The sequence below is a fragment of the Lampetra planeri genome, chromosome 32 (genome assembly GCF_965212315.1).
Source record: "Lampetra planeri chromosome 32, kcLamPlan1.2.h2, whole genome shotgun sequence".
NCBI lineage: Eukaryota > Metazoa > Chordata > Hyperoartia > Petromyzontiformes > Petromyzontidae > Lampetra > Lampetra planeri.
The window spans coordinates 5,742,744-5,761,826 of record NC_136138.1 but is presented as its reverse complement, the minus strand read 5'-3'; the positions used below and the strand labels follow the sequence as shown (position 1 = coordinate 5,761,826).

General features: G+C 48.5%; 1 protein-coding gene across 1 annotated transcript in view; it reads right to left on the bottom strand.

Moving 5' to 3' along the window:
* Positions 1 to 6,455, bottom strand: part of LOC144729371 (NUAK family SNF1-like kinase 1) — a 59,549-nt gene extending 53,094 nt beyond the window's left edge. The window contains exon 1 of the mRNA XM_078609593.1: positions 5,467 to 6,455. Within this exon, the coding sequence (XP_078465719.1) occupies positions 5,467 to 5,901 (435 nt within the window). The 5' untranslated portion in view covers positions 5,902 to 6,455. The remainder of the gene's footprint in view (positions 1 to 5,466) is intronic.
* Between the last annotated feature and the right edge of the window lie 12,628 nt (positions 6,456 to 19,083).

Sequence of the window (19,083 nt, the reverse complement as noted above, 5' to 3'; positions counted from 1 at the left end):
TCCATTCACCAACTCGCTCACCTACTCCCTCGCTCACCAACCCACATGCCCATCCCTCACTAGCTCTCATCATCCCTCACCATCCTTCACCCCTCACCATCCCTCACCTTCACCCGCTTCCCAAGCCACATCTCCACCCCAACTCCTGGCCCCACTGTCACCCCTTGCGCCACTGATCCGACCGCAGGGACAAGTCGAGGCTCATTTCGGAAAATCGGCCCACAATGACTTTCAAAACCAGCGCCGTTCGCCGGGGTGAGGTGTCGTGTGAGAGCGCCTATTAAGGCACTCACGCGGTGGGCGAGGCGAGCAGTGGCCACCGCCATCATGAACACCACCAGCATCGCCACAATCAAAGACAAAGATCCCACCCCCCTATAGCCTGAACAGACTGTTGGGACAAGTGCTGTTAGCGAGCACCTATGAAGGCCGGCACGGCACACGAGGGGGTGGGTGGCCAACACCACGCCCGGCCGCCTTTGCCTCCCTTGTGGCGATGTTTACACACCGCACCAGGTACTCATTTGAGGCCGAGTCGACCTAGGGTAGGCCTAGGAACGGTTCAGATAATCGACACCGGTGTTGGCCGTGAGCAGGAATCAAACTCGGGCCGCCGGGTTCGTAGCGCAGGGCGTGAAGCGCTCACCGCCACTTTCAGCAACCTTCCACCCAACCCACCCAGCACCTCACTCGGCATCCAACCCCCGCTGCCTCCGTGTCTCGAATTCCACCTTTGTGAATCAAAGGGCTTGTAACTGCTGCCAAAACTCTATCATCCCAAATCTAAACTCTTCCCAGAGAGTACACTGGGGCACGCACCCTCTCTCACTCACGGCAGCAACCCAACCGACAGCGAGCCCTATAAATAGCTCTGTCCCTCCCCCCCACCACCATCTCCGTGAGCTGGAATGAATGGATAAAAAATATCCCTTAAAAAGAACTCGGGTTTTTTTTTACAACTGTCTCTTTTAAAACTTTCTCTTTCTTTCGCCCAAATGTTATTTCGAGCAATGAAACGGCCCGTTTGCCACGACTCGACGTTGGAATGCTTTGGGCGTGCGGTGGCGTGGGAGGAGGTTGGGGGGGGGGAGGATGGAGGTGAGGCGGCGGCGGGGAGTGAAATCCATCTTGGCCTCTCTGCCTTTTTTCGCTCAGCGGAGTGTCTGGCCAAATTGTCACGCACATGATGTGTCATTTTCCAGATGTTACAGGACATCAAGGCCTGGGTCGGAGGCTTGGGTATGTGCGGAATGTAAACCGTCGTGAGCGGCCTTATCTCCTCGACCTCTTCGCGATCATCATCGTCGTCGTCGTCATCATTGTCAGACGTAGTCACTCTACTGCTGGACGGAGGCCTTCCCGAAGCCTCTTCGACGTAGGCAAGGCAGCTCGCCGCTGGAGGAGTGCCCTCTTATGTTCTGCAGATTTAACATTGTTTTTTGCTCGTCTTCGTTTTTCGATTGTTGCTGGAATATAATGAGCGTGGATCCACCAACACCAAGTGGCAACAACAATGGAATGGACCCGAGAGCACATCCAAAGTGGAGATGGAGCGGTGAAATCGCTTGCCTGTGCAGGCGCGAGGTGGATCGTTACGTCGCAGGATCGAGAGAGGTGGTGGCGGCACGGCTTGAGGGGGGGGGGGGTCAACAACATCCAGCAGTGGATGGATCACGGCTGAGGATGGCAAATGCAAGATCTTTGTGTTTCCGAAGAGGAAAGAGAGAGAGAGGTCGTGTCTGTTGGGGTGCAGAGATAAAATTTGGCCACATGGCCCCACGTGGAGTCGGAGGATTTAATTTAAATCCCAGGGCTTTGCTGAGAGCTTCTGTGTGAGCACACAGACACAGACAAAGGCACACACCTACACATACATATGCACAGTGGTACATACAAAGACACGTACAACCCTACACACAGATCTACTCGTAGACACATTTAGACATGTAACTACATACGTACGTACAAATATACACACACCCACATAGACAATGACAAGATCTCCTATATAGCATTGAACAGACTGTTGGGGCAAGTGTTGTTAACAAGAACATCACGAGGCTGGCACAGAACACGACGAGTAAGTGGGTAAGCAGCACCACGCCTGGCCACCTTCATCTCCCCAATACTGAAATATACACATTGCACCAGGTACTCATTTAAGGTGCAGTCGACCTAGGGGTGGACCGGTGCAGCTATTTGTCACCAACCACTGCGCAACCTACGAAGACAAAGATCCCCCTTATAGCCTGAACAGACTTTTAGGACAAGTGTTGTTAGCGAGCACCTATGAAGGCCGGCACGGCACACGAGGGGGTGGGTGGCCAGCATCACGCCCGGCCGCCTTTGTTTCCTGAGTGGTGATGTTAACACATCGCACCAGGTACTAATTTTAGGCTGAGCTAACCTAGGCGAGGCCCAGGACCGGTGTCGGCTGTGAGCGTACAAACACATTCTCGAGATAATACTGGTAGGAAGCTCCTGGTTACACCAGCCCACACGGGATTATTGTGTCCGTCCGTCGTGCAGGGAGGGGCTGGGTGGGGCTGGGTGGGGAGGGGACGGTGGGGAGGGTGGGGAGGGGCTGGGTGGGGAGGGGCTGGGTGGGGGGTTGGAAGGGTGGGGAGGGGCTGGTCACCCCGTGGTGCCCTTATAAAAACTCAACGTTTAACCTACTCACGCCGGCTTGTGCCCGCCCTCACAGTCGGGCATATTTGCGGAATACACCACGCCGCCGTTGACCCTGGCCATTGAACCTGGCCATTGACCGAGCAACCCAACGTTCCTACCAGCTCCCTCCGCAGGAATGTGTTATGTTCCCCTTCCACTCAGAAGCAAACGTCAGCCAATTTACAATTGGCACACGCGTATCGCCACCACCTCTGCTCTACCATGAACGTGAACCGTAAATGCCCGCCCAATCAACGTCATCATCACGGTACACCTGTGTGCCAGCCAGGTAGCGGGTGCATTATGCATGACGCATTTTTAATTAGTGCAGGTGACTTTATTTGAGCAGGTGAGGGCCAATTGAGGCTCATTATGTCTTTCGTCAGAGGGATCCGGATTTTTGCAACGAAAAAAACCGTAGCCGTCACTGCTCTTGCTTGTCAGTGGAGAGTCATCATCGTCGTCATCAGCCATGTTCAATCCACTGCTGGATGAAGGCCTCCACAAGCCGCCGCCGCCACCTCTCGCGAAACTGCCAAGTATTAGCACCGATTGGCCCTCTACGCAAACGCAATAAGACGTCCACTCGTAAGACATGCTACCAACAGGTCATTGCTACATTCCACATGTTGTCAGCTGTGTGATGATAATGCTCCACAGCCCTTTGTCAGTCCTCTGTTGGATAAAGACTTTCACCACACCGTGTCGCTTGTGTGGGGGGCGGGGGTGGTATTTGACCATACTTCACCACACTGGTCAGTAGGCGCGGACGAGTGTATTTGGAAGGGGGCTGGGTTGGGTGGGAGGGTGCGGCTAGGGCTGGTTCAGATATCACTCGCTACTGATGTTAGCCGTGGTCGCGAATCAAATGCGTGCATTTCTTTTTGAAGGTCAATTCAAGCTCACGTGCCATTCCCGTCTTCAAAGATGCTCACTCACGGCACTTGCCCCTAACGGTGTGTTGAAGGTTATACGGGGGGGGAGGGGAGGGGATCTTCTTCTTTGTTATATCACCATTACCTTAATCAACCGTTACATAATAATACAGCGGCAACGTCCGCGCGAACGGAGCAGCAGTCTCGCACACACCGACTGCATGCACGGGCAGTGGTGCACGTGGTTCAGATAATATTTTTAGCTCTCGCCGGCGAAATTCTGCCCAACCTTGAGGGTGACGAGCTGACAGTAATGCATTCAACATTTCTGCAGCATGGAGACCTCGGCAATCAGCAGCGTTTGTATCAGCACGTTTGGCTACGTACGGTGCAAAAAAAGTTCAACATACATTCCAGTACTCGGACAGCGTCGTTCAATCATCATCTGCAGCAGGACCAAACGCCACAACCATCCATATCAACGGCAGCATCACCCCGTGGCATGATGATCATCAGCACCACCACCAGCCGATGCTATCGTCATCAACATCAGCAGCACCAGCATCATCACCGTATGGAATCACCGCCATCACAAGCAGCAGCACCAACAGCAGTAGAACCCCATTGCCATCGACCTAATCAACTGCGGCACCTCCGCCAATATCAGCAACATCATCATCATTACCAGCAGCAGCATCAACATCATCACCATCATCATAACCATAGCCGTCATATGCAGCAACAGCAACACCACTCGTCATCACCAGCATCGACAGTCATCATCATAACCTTCACGATCACCCCCTACACCACCATCAGCACCCATCGTCAATAGCAGAACCGCAATACATCGTTTGGATTATACATAGCAATCATCACTCCTCGCCTGCAAAAAAAAACATTGCAGGACCCTCGTGATATTGAGTCATTAGACTCAGTGAGGCTTTCCTGGGCAACTATACATGATATAATTATAATTCAACAATAACCACCTTGCAATCATCACCTCTCGCCATCATCATCAATCATCAACATTATAACCATTATCACCATCAGGCACCACTACCACAATCAACAAAGCCAACGATTCCCCCATATAGCATTGGGCATCTGTGAAAAAGAGCTTCATAGCTCATCGGATTTCTCCAGGATAAATAAAGATTATGAGCATTCAGCAAACTGTCAGGGCAAGTGCTGTTCGCGAGCATTAAGGCCGGAACGTCGACCAAGGGGGTGAGGTTACCCAGCAACATGCCAGGCCACCTTCGTCTCCATAGTCCTGATGTTCTATACACACCGTGCCAGGTACACGTTTGAGGCTGAGTCGACCTAGGGGAGGGCCCAGGACCGGTTCAGAATATTCATCACCGATGTTGGCTTCGTGCAGAAATCGAACTCGTGTGGCCGGGGTTGTAGCGCAGTGCAGCACTAACCACCACCACAAAGACACACCTTCTAGCCTTAAGAGACTGTTGGGTCAAGTGCTGTCAGTGAGCACCTATAAAAGGCCAGTACGGCACACGGCGCGGGGGGGGCAAACACCACTCCCGGCTGCCTTTGTCCCCCCAGTGGCGATGTTTACACACCGCACCAGATACTCATTTGAGGCTGAGTCTACCTAGGGGAGGGCCCAAGACCGGTTCATAATATTCATCACCGATGTTGGCCTCGTGCAGAAATCGAACTCGCGTGGCCGGGCTTCAGAGCGCGGTGCAGCGCGAACTGCTCCAACGCCGCTCGTCACAACCCACCACGGCCACCACCACCACCGCCACCACGGCCACCACGGCCACCACCACCACGGCCACCACCACCACCGCCACCACGGCCACCACCACCACCACCACGGCCACCACCACCACCACGGCCACCACCACCACCGCCACGGCCACCACCACCACAATCGCCAGGGCCGCCTCACCTTGCGTCCGCTCGCCCTGTGGATCGCCTTCTTCACTTTGCCGTACGTCCCCTTGCCCAAGGTCTCCAGGAACTCGTAGCGATGCTTCAGGTTGTGCGTGTGTTGGTGTCTCCGCACTCCGCGATGAGCCAAGCCGGCAGTGGCGGCAGCAGCGGCGGCGGTGGCAACCGGAGACCCAGGACGTCCCGGTTTGACTCGCGAAGCCGGGCAGGAGTAAGTGAACGGGGAGGATGCTGCTGCTGCTGCGGTTGAGGAAGAGCACGGCGATTGCTGCCGTTGCTGCTGGTGAAGATGACGTTGCTGCTGCTGCTGCTGTGGCTGCAACTGAACCAGCGCGGACCGGCGTGTAGCTGGTGTCGAACCGCGAACCCGGACATCTCTGGTGGCTCCGGCTGGTTCTGCGCGTCGGGTCCTCAGCAGCACCTCGGTAGCCATCCGGGAGGCTGCCTCCAGCGATCAGCTGGGAGCAGGAGCCGAAGAGGCGTTCGTGGTTGTTGTTGTTGTTGGTGATGATGATGATGACGGCTGATTTGACGAGTGGTGATGGGGATAGGATGACGATGATGGAGGTGGCTTCTGATGATGACGGACGACGAGATGAGGACGAATACGTTGGCGAAGAGGAACGCGCCAGCCCGGAGTGTGACCACCAAGACTTCTGCACAGACCTCTTTCCCCTTATCCTCTAGACAGCACGCATATCCTCCAAGGGAAGACGATGATGATGAGATGGACGATGTGGCTGTGTGCCCCCTCGTGCCATCATCATCCGCGCGGGGTAGAGAGAGAAGAGAGAAGAGCGGGCGAGGGAGCGCGACTCCCTCCCCGTGCGCCGAGAGCGCGCGTTGGATGTGATGCAGGGCTAGAAAGGCTGAGGGGGGTCCACTGGGCAATATAGCGCCACCTTTGAACATCGGCAGCCCTCCCTCCACGTCCAATTGGGTCCCGTGGAGCCGAGGGCCGGGCCAATGGAGGCAGAGCGAAGATTTGTCATCACCGATGGGCGAGAGGGCAGGGAGCGAGGGAGGGAGGAGGGAGCGAGGGAGGGAGAGATGCGCTTGTAAGTTGAAAAAAAAACATTGTCTGAAGCTGCTACTGCTGCGTTGGCAGTGGTGGACAAGCACACATAACAACAACAGCAGCAGCCATTCGCCACTAAGTGGCGGTGACGTCACCACGGCGCCAGTGCCAGTCTAGGTGCACATTGTGGATGCCAGGAGGTCGCGGGACAGACCCAGGTGCTGTGGGTTGTTGACTGGCTGAGATGACTGGCAGATGCGCCAGCTGTGCCCCCTACTGTGCAAAATAACAACATCAACAACACGCAACAAATTGGTCAATAACAACACTCTGTGGTCTTAAACGAATCAAAAACCACTCCGACACGTCGTTTTGGGCAATGGCCCAAAGGACAATTGCCCAAAACGTCGCATATTATCTAACGTAAAGGCAGTGTTATCGACGAATGTGTTGCGTTTTAATGCTTCTATTTGCTCAGTGTTGATTTAGGAGGGAGCGAATTACTTATTCAGATGAGACACACAAACACTGAGCACAACCACTGTGCCAAGGCAGTGTCACCATCATCACTTGTTGAACAAGACGGCTACCAACACCGGTGACGATTATCTGGACCGGTCCTGGACCTCTCCTAGGTCGACTCAGCCTCAAATGAGTACCTGGTGCAGTGCGTAAACATCGCCACCGGGGAGACAAAGGCGGTCGGGCGTGGTGCTGGTCAATCACCCCCGCGTGTGCCCTGCCGGCCTTCATAGGCGCTACTCGCTAACAGCACTTGCCCCAACAGTAGGTTTAAGGCTACACGGGGGATCTTTGTGTCTACATACAACACTGGTGGGTGATGCTGGGCATAAACAAACGACGCATTGCCCCAAATCGATCAATGGGGCCCTGGATATATATAACGATGAATACAACGTGCGCCCCATCAGATCAAATTCAAACACTTATAAACACAAGTCAATTGACGGAGAAAATACAATCTGACCTCTATCTTGTCCGCATCCCTCATCTCACTACATCTCTGTGGTGTCTATGTTTCTCTAATCTCACTACAATCTATCTCCCTTGTCTACAGCTCTTCTGCCATCTCACTAGGGGTTTATAAATGTAATGGGGGTCCTTAAAAAATGTATTCTGCTCCGGGCCTCCCAATGGACCAGCGAGTCACCGCCGTAACTGAACACACATGCAACAAAGACAAATATACTCTTTGGTTCTTTCGGTAAAGTCACGTAGGTGAAAAAATTTAAAGAAAAAATACGAATAAAAATAGAAATAATCAAATGAAATCACGACGTTTCGGAAGCAACACAAGCTTCCGTCATCAGGTGGGACAGCCACAGCAATTTTTTTTTATAAAAAAAAAAAATCTAAAAAAAATAAGGAAAAAAAAGGTATTTATTTATTTTTACAATAATTTTTTTCATTTTTGCTGTGGTTGTCCCACGTGATGACGGAAGCTTGTGTTGCTTCCGAAACGTCGTGATATACTTTGATTATTTATATTTTTATTCTTATTTTTTTCACCTACGTGACTTTACCGAAAGCACCAAAGAGTATGGATCCTTGCAGCCACGAAAACTTCAAATCTATAAAGGCAAAGATCCCCCTCCCCTTATAGCCTTCAATAGACTGATTGGGCAAGTGCTGTTAGCGAGCAGCTGTTCAAGCTTGGTGCTGTTGCGCAGGAAAGCAATACATCTGCTAACACATTCTGTGATTGTACGTTGAGGCACACGCATCATAGGTATACGTTATAATACGTGTAATTAAATTAGTATACACTGTAATATGTTAATACTGGAGGGTAATGTATAGGGTGGGCGGAAAATCTAATACATTTGCCTTCAACATTAATAAGGACGATATTCAATGATAAATGAATATTGGGATTTCCGACCACCATTGAACTTTAAGCAACACTTACCATCTCTTGAAATGAACAGTTTCATAATAGATGGTATACATTAGGTTGACGTTTCGGACAATGACTCTTATTCAAGACTCATATGGCAATAGTTTCTGGCAGGTGGATCGTACGCAAACGATTGTGTGGTGTTGTGACTGCGTTTTGTGTTTACTCGGTGTGCTTTGCATTGTGTTGTTTGCGTTGTCAGTATATAGGCATTATGTACGTGTTGTGAATGTGTTTGTATTATGCATTCATATGTTGTGTGTATTATGTATCTTGGCTATGCATGTGTTGTGTGTGTGTTGCATGTCTATTCATTATGTGTGTTATGTGTGTGCTTGTATGAGTGCACGTTCTTAATTCTTTGCGGTGACGCAATGTTATTTAAAACGGAAACGTGATTTTATTTCTGAGTGCAGCTCACACCCACTCATGGAGGGTTATCGTGAAAGACCACGCTTAGCTGGAAACAAAGACAAAGATCCCCCGTGTAGCCTTCACAGGCTGTTGGGACAAGTGCCGTTAGCGAGCAGCAACTTATGAAGACCGACACGGCAGACGAGGGAGTGGGTGGACAGCACCACCAATGGCCACCCGTATCTCCCCAGTGCTCATTTTTTTTACACAAGTACTCATTTAAGGCTGAGTCGACCGAGGGGAGGCCCAGGACAGATTCAGATAATCGACACCGGTATTGGCCGTGAGCGGGAATCGAACTTGGGTGGCCAAGTTCGTAGCGCAGCACGCTAACCAGGAATACTACCGCTCTCCATCGCACCAGGTACAAAGACAAAGATCCCCCGTATAGCCTTAACAGACTGTTGGGGCAAAGTGCCGTTAGCGAGGAGCTATGAAGGCCGGAACGGCACACGAGGGGGTGGGTGGCCAGCACCACGCCCGACCGCCTTTGTCTCCCTCGTGGCGATGTTTAAACACCGCACGAGATACTCATTTGAGGCTGAGTCGACCTAGGGGAGGCCCAGGACCGGTTCAGCTATAATCGTCATCGTAGCGCAGCGTAGCGCTAACCGCTGCGCCACCGCTCCCCACAAGGCGCACGTGCATGGAGAAAAAGCGCCACCTCTCGTACACAATCTCTCACCTGCACACGTTGACGGCGGCAATCAATTTCAGGCACAAAAGGGTCCTCCCCGAGCCACGGGGCCAGTCTAGTAAACCCACGTGTCAACCTCCGTTAGAAAAATGACGTTTTAATAACACGTAGGAAAAACAATCATCATCATCAGCAGCAGCCACGATCAATTCGCTGCTAGGTTGAAGGCTTCCCAAGCCCTCACCATCTCTCACGCTCCTGCGATGTAACAATCCAGCTCGTATCACTGCACACGAGCCGATTTCATCACTTGGCCACCATGCTGGGCGTCCTCTCTCGACCGCTTGAATTCCTTTGCATAACGAGGCATAATCTGTGTTCAATTTCGCCGCAGCGACGTGCCCAGTGCGCATGCTAATGTCATCGAGGTGCTGCATTATCTAACGACTGGGTTACGTAATCTTGGGGCGGCGGAGCGGTGGCGCAGCGGTTAGCAGCGTTGCGCTATGAACCTGATGGGCGTCCTTAGTGAGAATCTTATAGCCACGACGAACGTCAAGGGGCAACCTCCCCCTTGCCCCACCCCCCGACCCCCACTGACATGACCAGTATAGAAAAATATTTCCAACAGCCCCCACCCCCCTCCATGGCCGACACGGCGTAGGAGCCTTCATCCAGCAGCAGATTGGCCAAGGGCCAATCTAAGAAAAGCTGTCTCGGGTGTGGACCAATCAACTTCAAGGATAGTGCATATCATTATCATCATCAGAGTTGTTTCTTTTTGTTTGCATTTTGACTGCTTGTGTTGTGGTTATTGCAAACATGATCCCTTGTATAAAGGTGTCAGTTTTTGCACCAGTTGAAAGGGTAAAAGCCTATTACTATATTTTGCCACTGGTAAAAGAGGTCTCATAGTGGCCAAGGGCTGTTGTAAAATAAGTAATAATCGTAATCGAGAGGGCCAGGGTTAGGGTGTGTTTTTTTTCCATTGCACGCGTGCACGGACGCGATGCTAACCGCCGAGGGCGAGATCAGAATTTCAGATTTCACGCGAGTCGCCTGGAAGGCATTTTCATACGTTTGTATAAATTCATCACTTCCTGCACTGCGGTAGACGCCAACGGATTCTTTTTTTTAATGTAAAACTATATATTTTTGTAAAAGTCTTACGCCAGAATTATTACTTTACACCACAAATCAGCGTTTAGCAAATTCCCCCCGCCCCATCTCTCATGAATGTTACGGAGCGATTATTTAAAATAGAAAACGAGCTTCGGTCCTTCCCCCCTTTTGATGCCGATGCATGTGAAAATGTGCGTGCAGAGTTGCATCTGAGAATAGGGTAAACAACTTGGCGGGTCAGAACGGAACGTTGCACGCAAAGCATCAATCACGAAGGGGTCACCGAGACAGGGACGGAAGTGGCACCCCAGAGGTCGACAACCAAAGGGGAAACACCCCAAAGTTCAAAGGTCATGATTACCTCCTAGCTGGCCATGAGTAAATGTACCTTGTACGTTCATTTGTAATTATAAGGCAAAGGGGGGGGGGGGGGGTACCCATCTCAGGAAAGCTCACCATACAGTCAACCCGCATGATTCGGACATGTCGAAAGAAGAGAGGGGCTCGGCACTGAGAGGTGACGAACGTGGACACAACACCAGAGCAGAGGCCGAGAGACAGGCCAAGAAAGAACGAAAGAGGTGGTTCGAAATTGTGAACCGGGATATGAAGGACTGCAGAGCAGAGGTGGAGATGGCCCAGGGCAAGAATGAGTGGAGAAAGAGAGAGAGAGAAAAAGGAAGATTCCTGCCCAGGTTGTCGTAATGTTGAAAACGAGGTCAAGAGTTCACCGTGGCCAATGCCGTTGATGCCACCACACCTTGCGTTTGCTTCCTGAAGACGTTAAAGATTCCGTGACGTCATTCGAAAAACAACAGAAGTCCATTCGTGCTGGCATCATGAAACTCAATTGGGATCACACAGAGCAAGCATTGCCACCTACTGGCAGACTAATTCTCGATTACAGGCCAGGTGCGAAATCACCTTGTGCCCACAGGAAGAGCTTCCCACTTGAAGTGCCCTTTCCAATGTTCATGATGAGATGTGATGCACGTCGCCTATCTTGCGTAAAGCGTTCCGAGACGCCACAGCGTAAAGGAAGGGCGTTACACCAAAAATAAAATCTTCTGCTGCTAAATCTTTCACTTGGTGTTCAGTCGATACTCGATCTCAAACGACCGCTCTTATAGTCTCCCACCATGTGGGCTTTCAGTCTTCCCCCGGGGTCACCTTCATTCCTATGGGGTCACCGCCCGTGAGGGTCACCAACATCTGCCTATCACTCTTGTCGATAACCTGCCTCCCTCCATCCGGCAGACGCACGTTTTGACAACGGCACCGACCGAAGTTAATAATGCAAATACTTAAAAAGGGCATAGGTGTGTGTGGTTTTTTTTGGCGCATGACTATATCGCAATATAATCGTACGCATATTTTCAGTCTTACGGTATATCCCCGCTGTTTAAACAAAACTACCTTCGGCAGCTTTACGTTTCAGGCGTGTGTAGGGAGGGGTAAGTAAAAAGAAAAGCGAAAGCTTAAAATAAATCAGTGAGTTGCCCAAGCCCTGTGGATCCTTGAAAAGAGACTTATCAAAAGGGTGAGTTTAAACAAATCGAGGAAGCGTTAGTAGTCATTTTTCTGGAATGCAAAATATGAATGTTGTAATGCGAGTGACGCCAGATAGGTCAGGCCCTGGTTAAGATTCCACCTTATTTGGCTCCGCTATTCACGAAAAGTAAGACAAGATGAGTAGCAGATACAAAAATAACATTTATAAGGATCGTTAGAGAAAGGCGAGTGATATTTCTTGGACATGTCATGAGAAACCAAGACACTGAATGTTTTGAATGGGGTAATTAGTTACAATAAACTAGGGAAGACAGCGAATTAAGTATTGTTCAAAAGCCATTTTAACAATTGGGAGTATTGAATAAAAAAGTTACTGAGCACATATCATGGACAAAGCTAAATAAAAGGAAGGCCGCCAACGTCTTTGAGAAAGGACACGGCACATAGATTCACCAAGAGATGTCAAACAATTTAGTTTAAAATATGAGTTTGAATAATACAGTGTTATGGAGCACACATTCCTGCGGAGGGAGCTGGTAGGAACGTTGGGTTGCTCGGTCAATGGCCAGGGTCAACGGCGGCGTGGTGTATTCCGCAAATATGGCCGACTGTGAGGGCGGGCACAAGCCGGCGTGAGTAGGTTAAACGTTGAGTTTTATAAGGGCACCACGGGGTGACCAGCCCCTCCCCATCCAGCCCCACCTCTCCCACCCTCCCCACCCAGCCCCTCCCCACCCCACCCCTCCCCACCCTCCCCTCTCCACCCAGCCCCACCCCTCCCATTTTTGGATGCACGACGGACGGACACAATAATCCCCTGTGGGCTGGTGTAACCAGGAGGTTCCTACCAGTACAAATGGTGCAGTTTAGGGTTACGGTAAGAGCTAACAATATTGCACGGTAATTGTTTACAGGGTTGACCCGAAATACAAAGAAAAAGGTCGCTCCTTCAGCAAGTAAATTCCTGGAATTATATATAATGTAGAATGTACAATCCACTGCTGAAGGTGTCCCCGTGAACTATATGTGAACTATCGATGTATGTTGAACTTGTTTGCACCGTACGTAGCCAACCGTGCTAATCGGAGGTGCGGGGGGAAAATATTATACATCTCATGAGGGTTGTTTGACCATACTTCACCACGCTGGTTAGGGTGGGGCTTTTTTGAAGGCGCGTGAGGGGGGGTTATGCCAGGGAACTAATTCAGATATGACTCACCACGGATGTTAGCCGTGATTTAATTGGACACAGGTCGCACGGTTCATAGCCAGTGATCTAACCACTGTGCAACCACTCCCCCTGCAATCTGATGTACGAATGAATGGCAGTGTCTGAGATATAAAGCTGCAGTTTAATGTAATAGCATTGCATTTGTACTCATCCTAGCCATCACAACTAAACTCATTGATAAAATTGCTCAGGAATATAATCATCTTTCGATTTAAAGCTTTCGTGAATGCAGGGATTCATCTTCTTGGTTCTTTCGGTAAAGTCACGTAGAAGGGAAATAATAAAAATGAAACATAATAAAATTAAATTCTCACGACGTTTCGGCCACAACATAAGCAGCCGTCCTCAGGTGAAGAAACAGAGCTGTCAGAAAGACAGCGCTCGAATGAACACTTGGCAGCGTATTTAAGCTGAGTCGGAGGAGCAGAGCGCCTTGACAAAGGAGTTTACATCAGAGGTGGGACAAAGTCATTGTTATGCAAGTCCAAGTCGAGTCGCAAGTCATCAAATTCATGACTCGAGTCTGACTCGAGTCCAAGTCACATGACTCGAGTCCACATCTCATAGGTGGGACAAAGTCATTGTTATGCAAGTCCAAGTCGAGTCGCAAGTCATCAAATTCATGACTCGAGTCTGACTCGAGTCCAAGTCACATGACTCGAGTCCACATCTCATAGGTGGGACAAAGTCATTGTTATGCAAGTCCAAGTCGAGTCGCAAGTCATCAAATTCATGACTCGAGTCTGACTCGAGTCCAAGTCACATGACTCGAGTCCACATCTCATAGGTGGGACAAAGTCATTGTTATGCAAGTCCAAGTCGAGTCGCAAGTCATCAAATTCATGACTCGAATCTGACTCGAGTCCAAGTCACATGACTCGAGTCCACATCTCATAGGTGGGACAAAGTCATTGTTATGCAAGTCCAAGTCGAGTCGCAAGTCATCAAATTCATGACTCGAGTCTGACTCGAGTCCAAGTCACATGACTCGAGTCCACATCTCATAGGTGGGACAAAGTCATTGTTATGCAAGTCCAAGTCGAGTCGCAAGTCATCAAATTCATGACTCGAGTCTGACTCGAGTCCAAGTCACATGACTCGAGTCCACATCTCATAGGTGGGACAAAGTCATTGTTATGCAAGTCCAAGTCGAGTCGCAAGTCATCAAATTCATGACTCGAGTCTGACTCGAGTCCAAGTCACATGACTCGAGTCCACACCTCTGGTTTACATATCAACAGAGGAATTTAACATAGAAGTAGCCATGATAATATGAGAGATTAGCATGATGTTAAAGTGAGAAATTAGCATGTAACTGGGAGATTATCATGTTGTTAATGTGAGGAATTAGCATGTAACTGGTCACGGAAGTGGCTATGTTAGTCAGAGTTTACATTTCAACAGAGGAATTTAGTATATTGACTCAGCCTATTGGAGAGTATATTGATGTAGTTTATATTTTAGTTTTTTATCGGTTCACTATATGATAGTCATTATATAGAGTAGTGTATACCCAGTTACTTAATGTTAATAGCTCAGCTTATTGGAGAGTATATTGAGTACATTGATTATATTGATGTAGTTTATATTTAGTTCTTTCACATCGGTTTATTGTATGATAGTTGGGTAGTTGCAGTTCTTTAGCGTCAATATACTAAATTCCTCTGTTGATATGTAAACTCTGACTTTAACATAGCCACTTCCGTGATCAGTTACATGCTAATTCCTCACATTAACAACATGCTAATCTCCCAGTTACATGCTAATTTCTCACTTTAACATCATGCTAATCTCTCACATTATCATAGCTACTTCTATGCTAAATTCCTGTTGATATGTAAACTCCTTTGTCGAGGCGCCCTGCTCCTCCCACCCAACTTAAATACGCTGCCAAGCTTAGCAGTGTTCATTGGAGCGCTGTCTTTCCGACAGCTCTGTTTCTTCACCTGAGGACGGCTGCTTGTGTTGTGGCCGAAACGTCGTGAGAATTATATTTTATTACGGTACATTTTTATTATATCCCTTCTACGTGACTTTACCGAAAGAACCAAGATGAATATCATCATCGTCCATGGTCAATCCACTGCTGGATGAAGGCCTTCCCAAGCCGCCGCCACCTCTCACGATCCTGCCATGCAACGAACCGACTGAACACCTGCACACGAACTGATTGTATCGCTTCTTCTCCGAGGTGGGTGGACGGCTGGCACTAAACAGCCTTTCACTCTTTACTTGCCCTCATGCTAAACGTATTCACACTGAAATGGCTCAATAAGATGTCGTCGCACATGTATTCAGGTGTTAGGGCTAGAGACGCATTAACTTATCCCTACACAAACACATAATTTTGAGTGCATTTGCTAAATATATAAATTGGATTAAAAACGGTAAACAATGAACTGACAATGCAAAAATCTAGACCATGTTGACGAAGCCCAGCTGCTGTTCGGTACACGGATGAGCGAATATTTTATCTTCACGGTGTTCGAATCTAAAGCCAAAACACGGGGGAGAAAAACACCGACGACGAGAAATGTGCAGGGATGGGGCAAGCTGTCGACATCCACGAACCGCTCCAACCCAATGTCGATTTAATGACTGCCAAGTAAAAATGCAGAGTGAAATTTTGTTTAAAAAAAAGACTCGTTTTTTTTCATGTCATTGGACATAACGTCCCGGACGAAAAGATGTCTGTACAGTGGTGTGTACAAGGGAGCCCCTGTCCCCGGCACAATTAATGCCTTGTGCTCGAAATAACATGACACAGCTTCTCTATCAGCACGCTGTCCAATCTGAAGCAAGTATTGACACAAGCCATTTAAACACCCACTCCGGAGGGTTTTTTTGCGTGAACGATCGTGCCGCGTATCTCTCTCCGTTGTGTAGTTGGAGTTAGTTTAAGCGGGTGACGAATTCTCTAAGAGACCAATCAGTCTCTTGTGCAAGCGTGACCTAGGTCACCAATATAACAAAAGTAAATATAATAATGAGCACCAATTAAAGATAAATTCCGAGTAAAATGCAACTTATGTTACAGGCGTACCGTGTGTTGTTGGGCATGTCCCGATGTTTTGCTATGCGCGCTGGAAGTATTTTAGGGGCCGTCCATAAATGATGTCACGCGATTTTGGACGATTTTTGACCCCCCCCCCCCTCGTCACAAAAAGTCAGACCCCCCCCTCAAATATGACGTCACAAAGCTCTGCCCCCCAAATAAAACATGCTTCAAATCGCTTTAAACTATTGTCATTGTAGTGCGTATTTAATGTGCCGCTGCACTCTGTTCTAGGAGAAAACATTTATTAAAAAGTCTATTTAATGAAGGAGAACGTGTTGTCTATATTTAAAGTTGTATTTTTATGTGACGTCACATTTCTCAAACCCCGCCCCCCTCGTCACACATCCGTCATAAATGTCCGACCCCCCCATAGGTGCGTGACGTAATTTATGAACGACCGCTTAGCATGCGGAGCGAAACGTCGGGCATACGTCAGTGTGTGGCAGAGGTCGCAAACGGGTTTTGATTCCATACCCGTACCCGGCCGCACCAGGGTCGCAAATGGGTACCCCAGGTATCGGGTAGGGTACGGGTATCGGGTACCCGGTTGCGACCTCTGGTGTGTGGCATAACCAGAGAACACGAGAGCAATTCTAAATGCTTTGGTTCTGCAAAATGTACATGCCCAATCCATAAAAAAACATTCTGTATTTACACCAGCTGTGTTGCGTGCCTGTGGGAGCTCATCGATTTGTAAGTGAATTTGAGCATCTCGTAAACGATGTTGATATTAATAGCACCATAAACACTGAAGGTGAATGAAAAGTGAAGCGCAAAAGTCCATACTTAGCAGGGAGGGTAACGACAAACTGTTATCAGATGGAGGACACCTGCAAACCAAACTGAAGCCGTACTCCCAACACAAATAAACCAAAGCAGCCTGCAGCAATGGCTACACGCTGCGGTTTGATCAAAATAAATCGACATTGTGGTGAACGGTAGCATCTCTGGTGACTGCATGGGTGAACGCGGAACCCTGTTACATACAACAGTGAAATAACGCCGCTCCAGTCCACAACCAATCCGCTGCTAGACGACGACTTACCTATGCCGTGTCGGTCATGAACGTACTTCACTATGCTGGTTAGTTCGGGTTGGTGAAGGCGGACACCAGGACCGTATGGTCCGTACATCACTCACCACTGGTATTAGCGGTGACCACGAATTGAAGTTTGGTCAGCGGGTCCATAGGGCAGTGCACGGAGCACTGCTCCACCATTTGTTTAACGATATAACACAAGCAGAATAAATAATAAACATTCTTTCACACACACACACGATCGGATGCATGTATCGTGAGCTTAAGAATTGACATATAAACCCATAGTATTTACAGCAATAAGAACATCCAGTACGAGCCATGATTAATCCAGTTGGGTGGACTACCCCCCCAAGGTGTCGCAATCTCTCAATTCTGAAACGCAATATTAAGACAAAGATCCCCCATAAAGCCCGACCTGTTGGGGCAAGTGCTGTTAGCGAGCACCTATTAAGGCTGGCATGGCACACGAGGGGGTGGGTGGCCAGCACCGTGGCCGGCCGTCTTCGTCTCTCCAGCAGCGATGTTTACACACCGCTCCAGGTACCCATTTAAGGCCGAGTCGACCTAGGAGAGTTCCAGGACCGGTTCAGATAATCGTCACTAGAACTCTGCTCACTGGGTTCGTAGTGCAGCGCGCTAATCGCTGCCCCACCGCTTCCCACACAACGTCATAATAATCCCCTGAGCACCTTCACGAGACGTGTTGTACGGAGTGTATAGTGACAACAAAATAAATGGTAGAGATTTCACACAAAGCACTATATTTTGGAGTTGCTTCATATACAGGCTACACAAAATACAAACACAAGTCTTGTATACAGAATAAAAGTAAAAACTACAATCAGAAGGGTTGAAAATATCATTTCATGTATTAAAACAGCTCTGCTGCTCAAGTGCATTTTTAACTTCATGTGTTCTCTTAATTGCTCTGCTAACATAAAATGAAGTAAAAACACAACCCCGGATTTTCTAATAAATTGTACGTATTTTCCAGCTCAAAGTTCAACGGAGCAAAAACAAAAATGCACTTTAGCAGATGTGGCAGTCGGCTCAAAGTAGGTACAATAACGAGTTCAATCAATGCCCATAGTTGCCCACAACTTCTAACAATCTTTTTTTTATTTCCTTGTACAATCTCGAAAAAAATTGAACATTCCCACCAAATTCACATGTAATACATCCCAACATCAATAACGCTTTATAATTGTTAATACGTGAAAAAAATACAATGAATTGCGGCATTAACGAGACGTTATATGGCGTGGAACAACAGAAGACGAAGCCATCTTTTTGGATATTTTTTTCTCATAGTAAAAATAACTCTATTACAAAAAATTAAGTAATGAAACACGGCGTCTAAAACACGTTGCTGTTGTCATTATTTGCAAAATGAAGATGACAAGAGGTAATTCACATGATTTTCTTACACATTTTTACATACAATTTTTTATTTAAAAATGTGACCAGCTTCTTGTAGCTTCATATGTACGTATAACTTATTTCTCACCGGAGGTGATTCCATCATTAACGGGCACAAGTTAATCCTTCTGTTAGGTGACATGTATTCAGGTTCACACTTTGCTTTGTAAGGCGATTTCACTCTATATGCTAAAAAAAACATTCTTAATCCAAATTGATTGGATGGGGCTGTGTGATTCTGAGC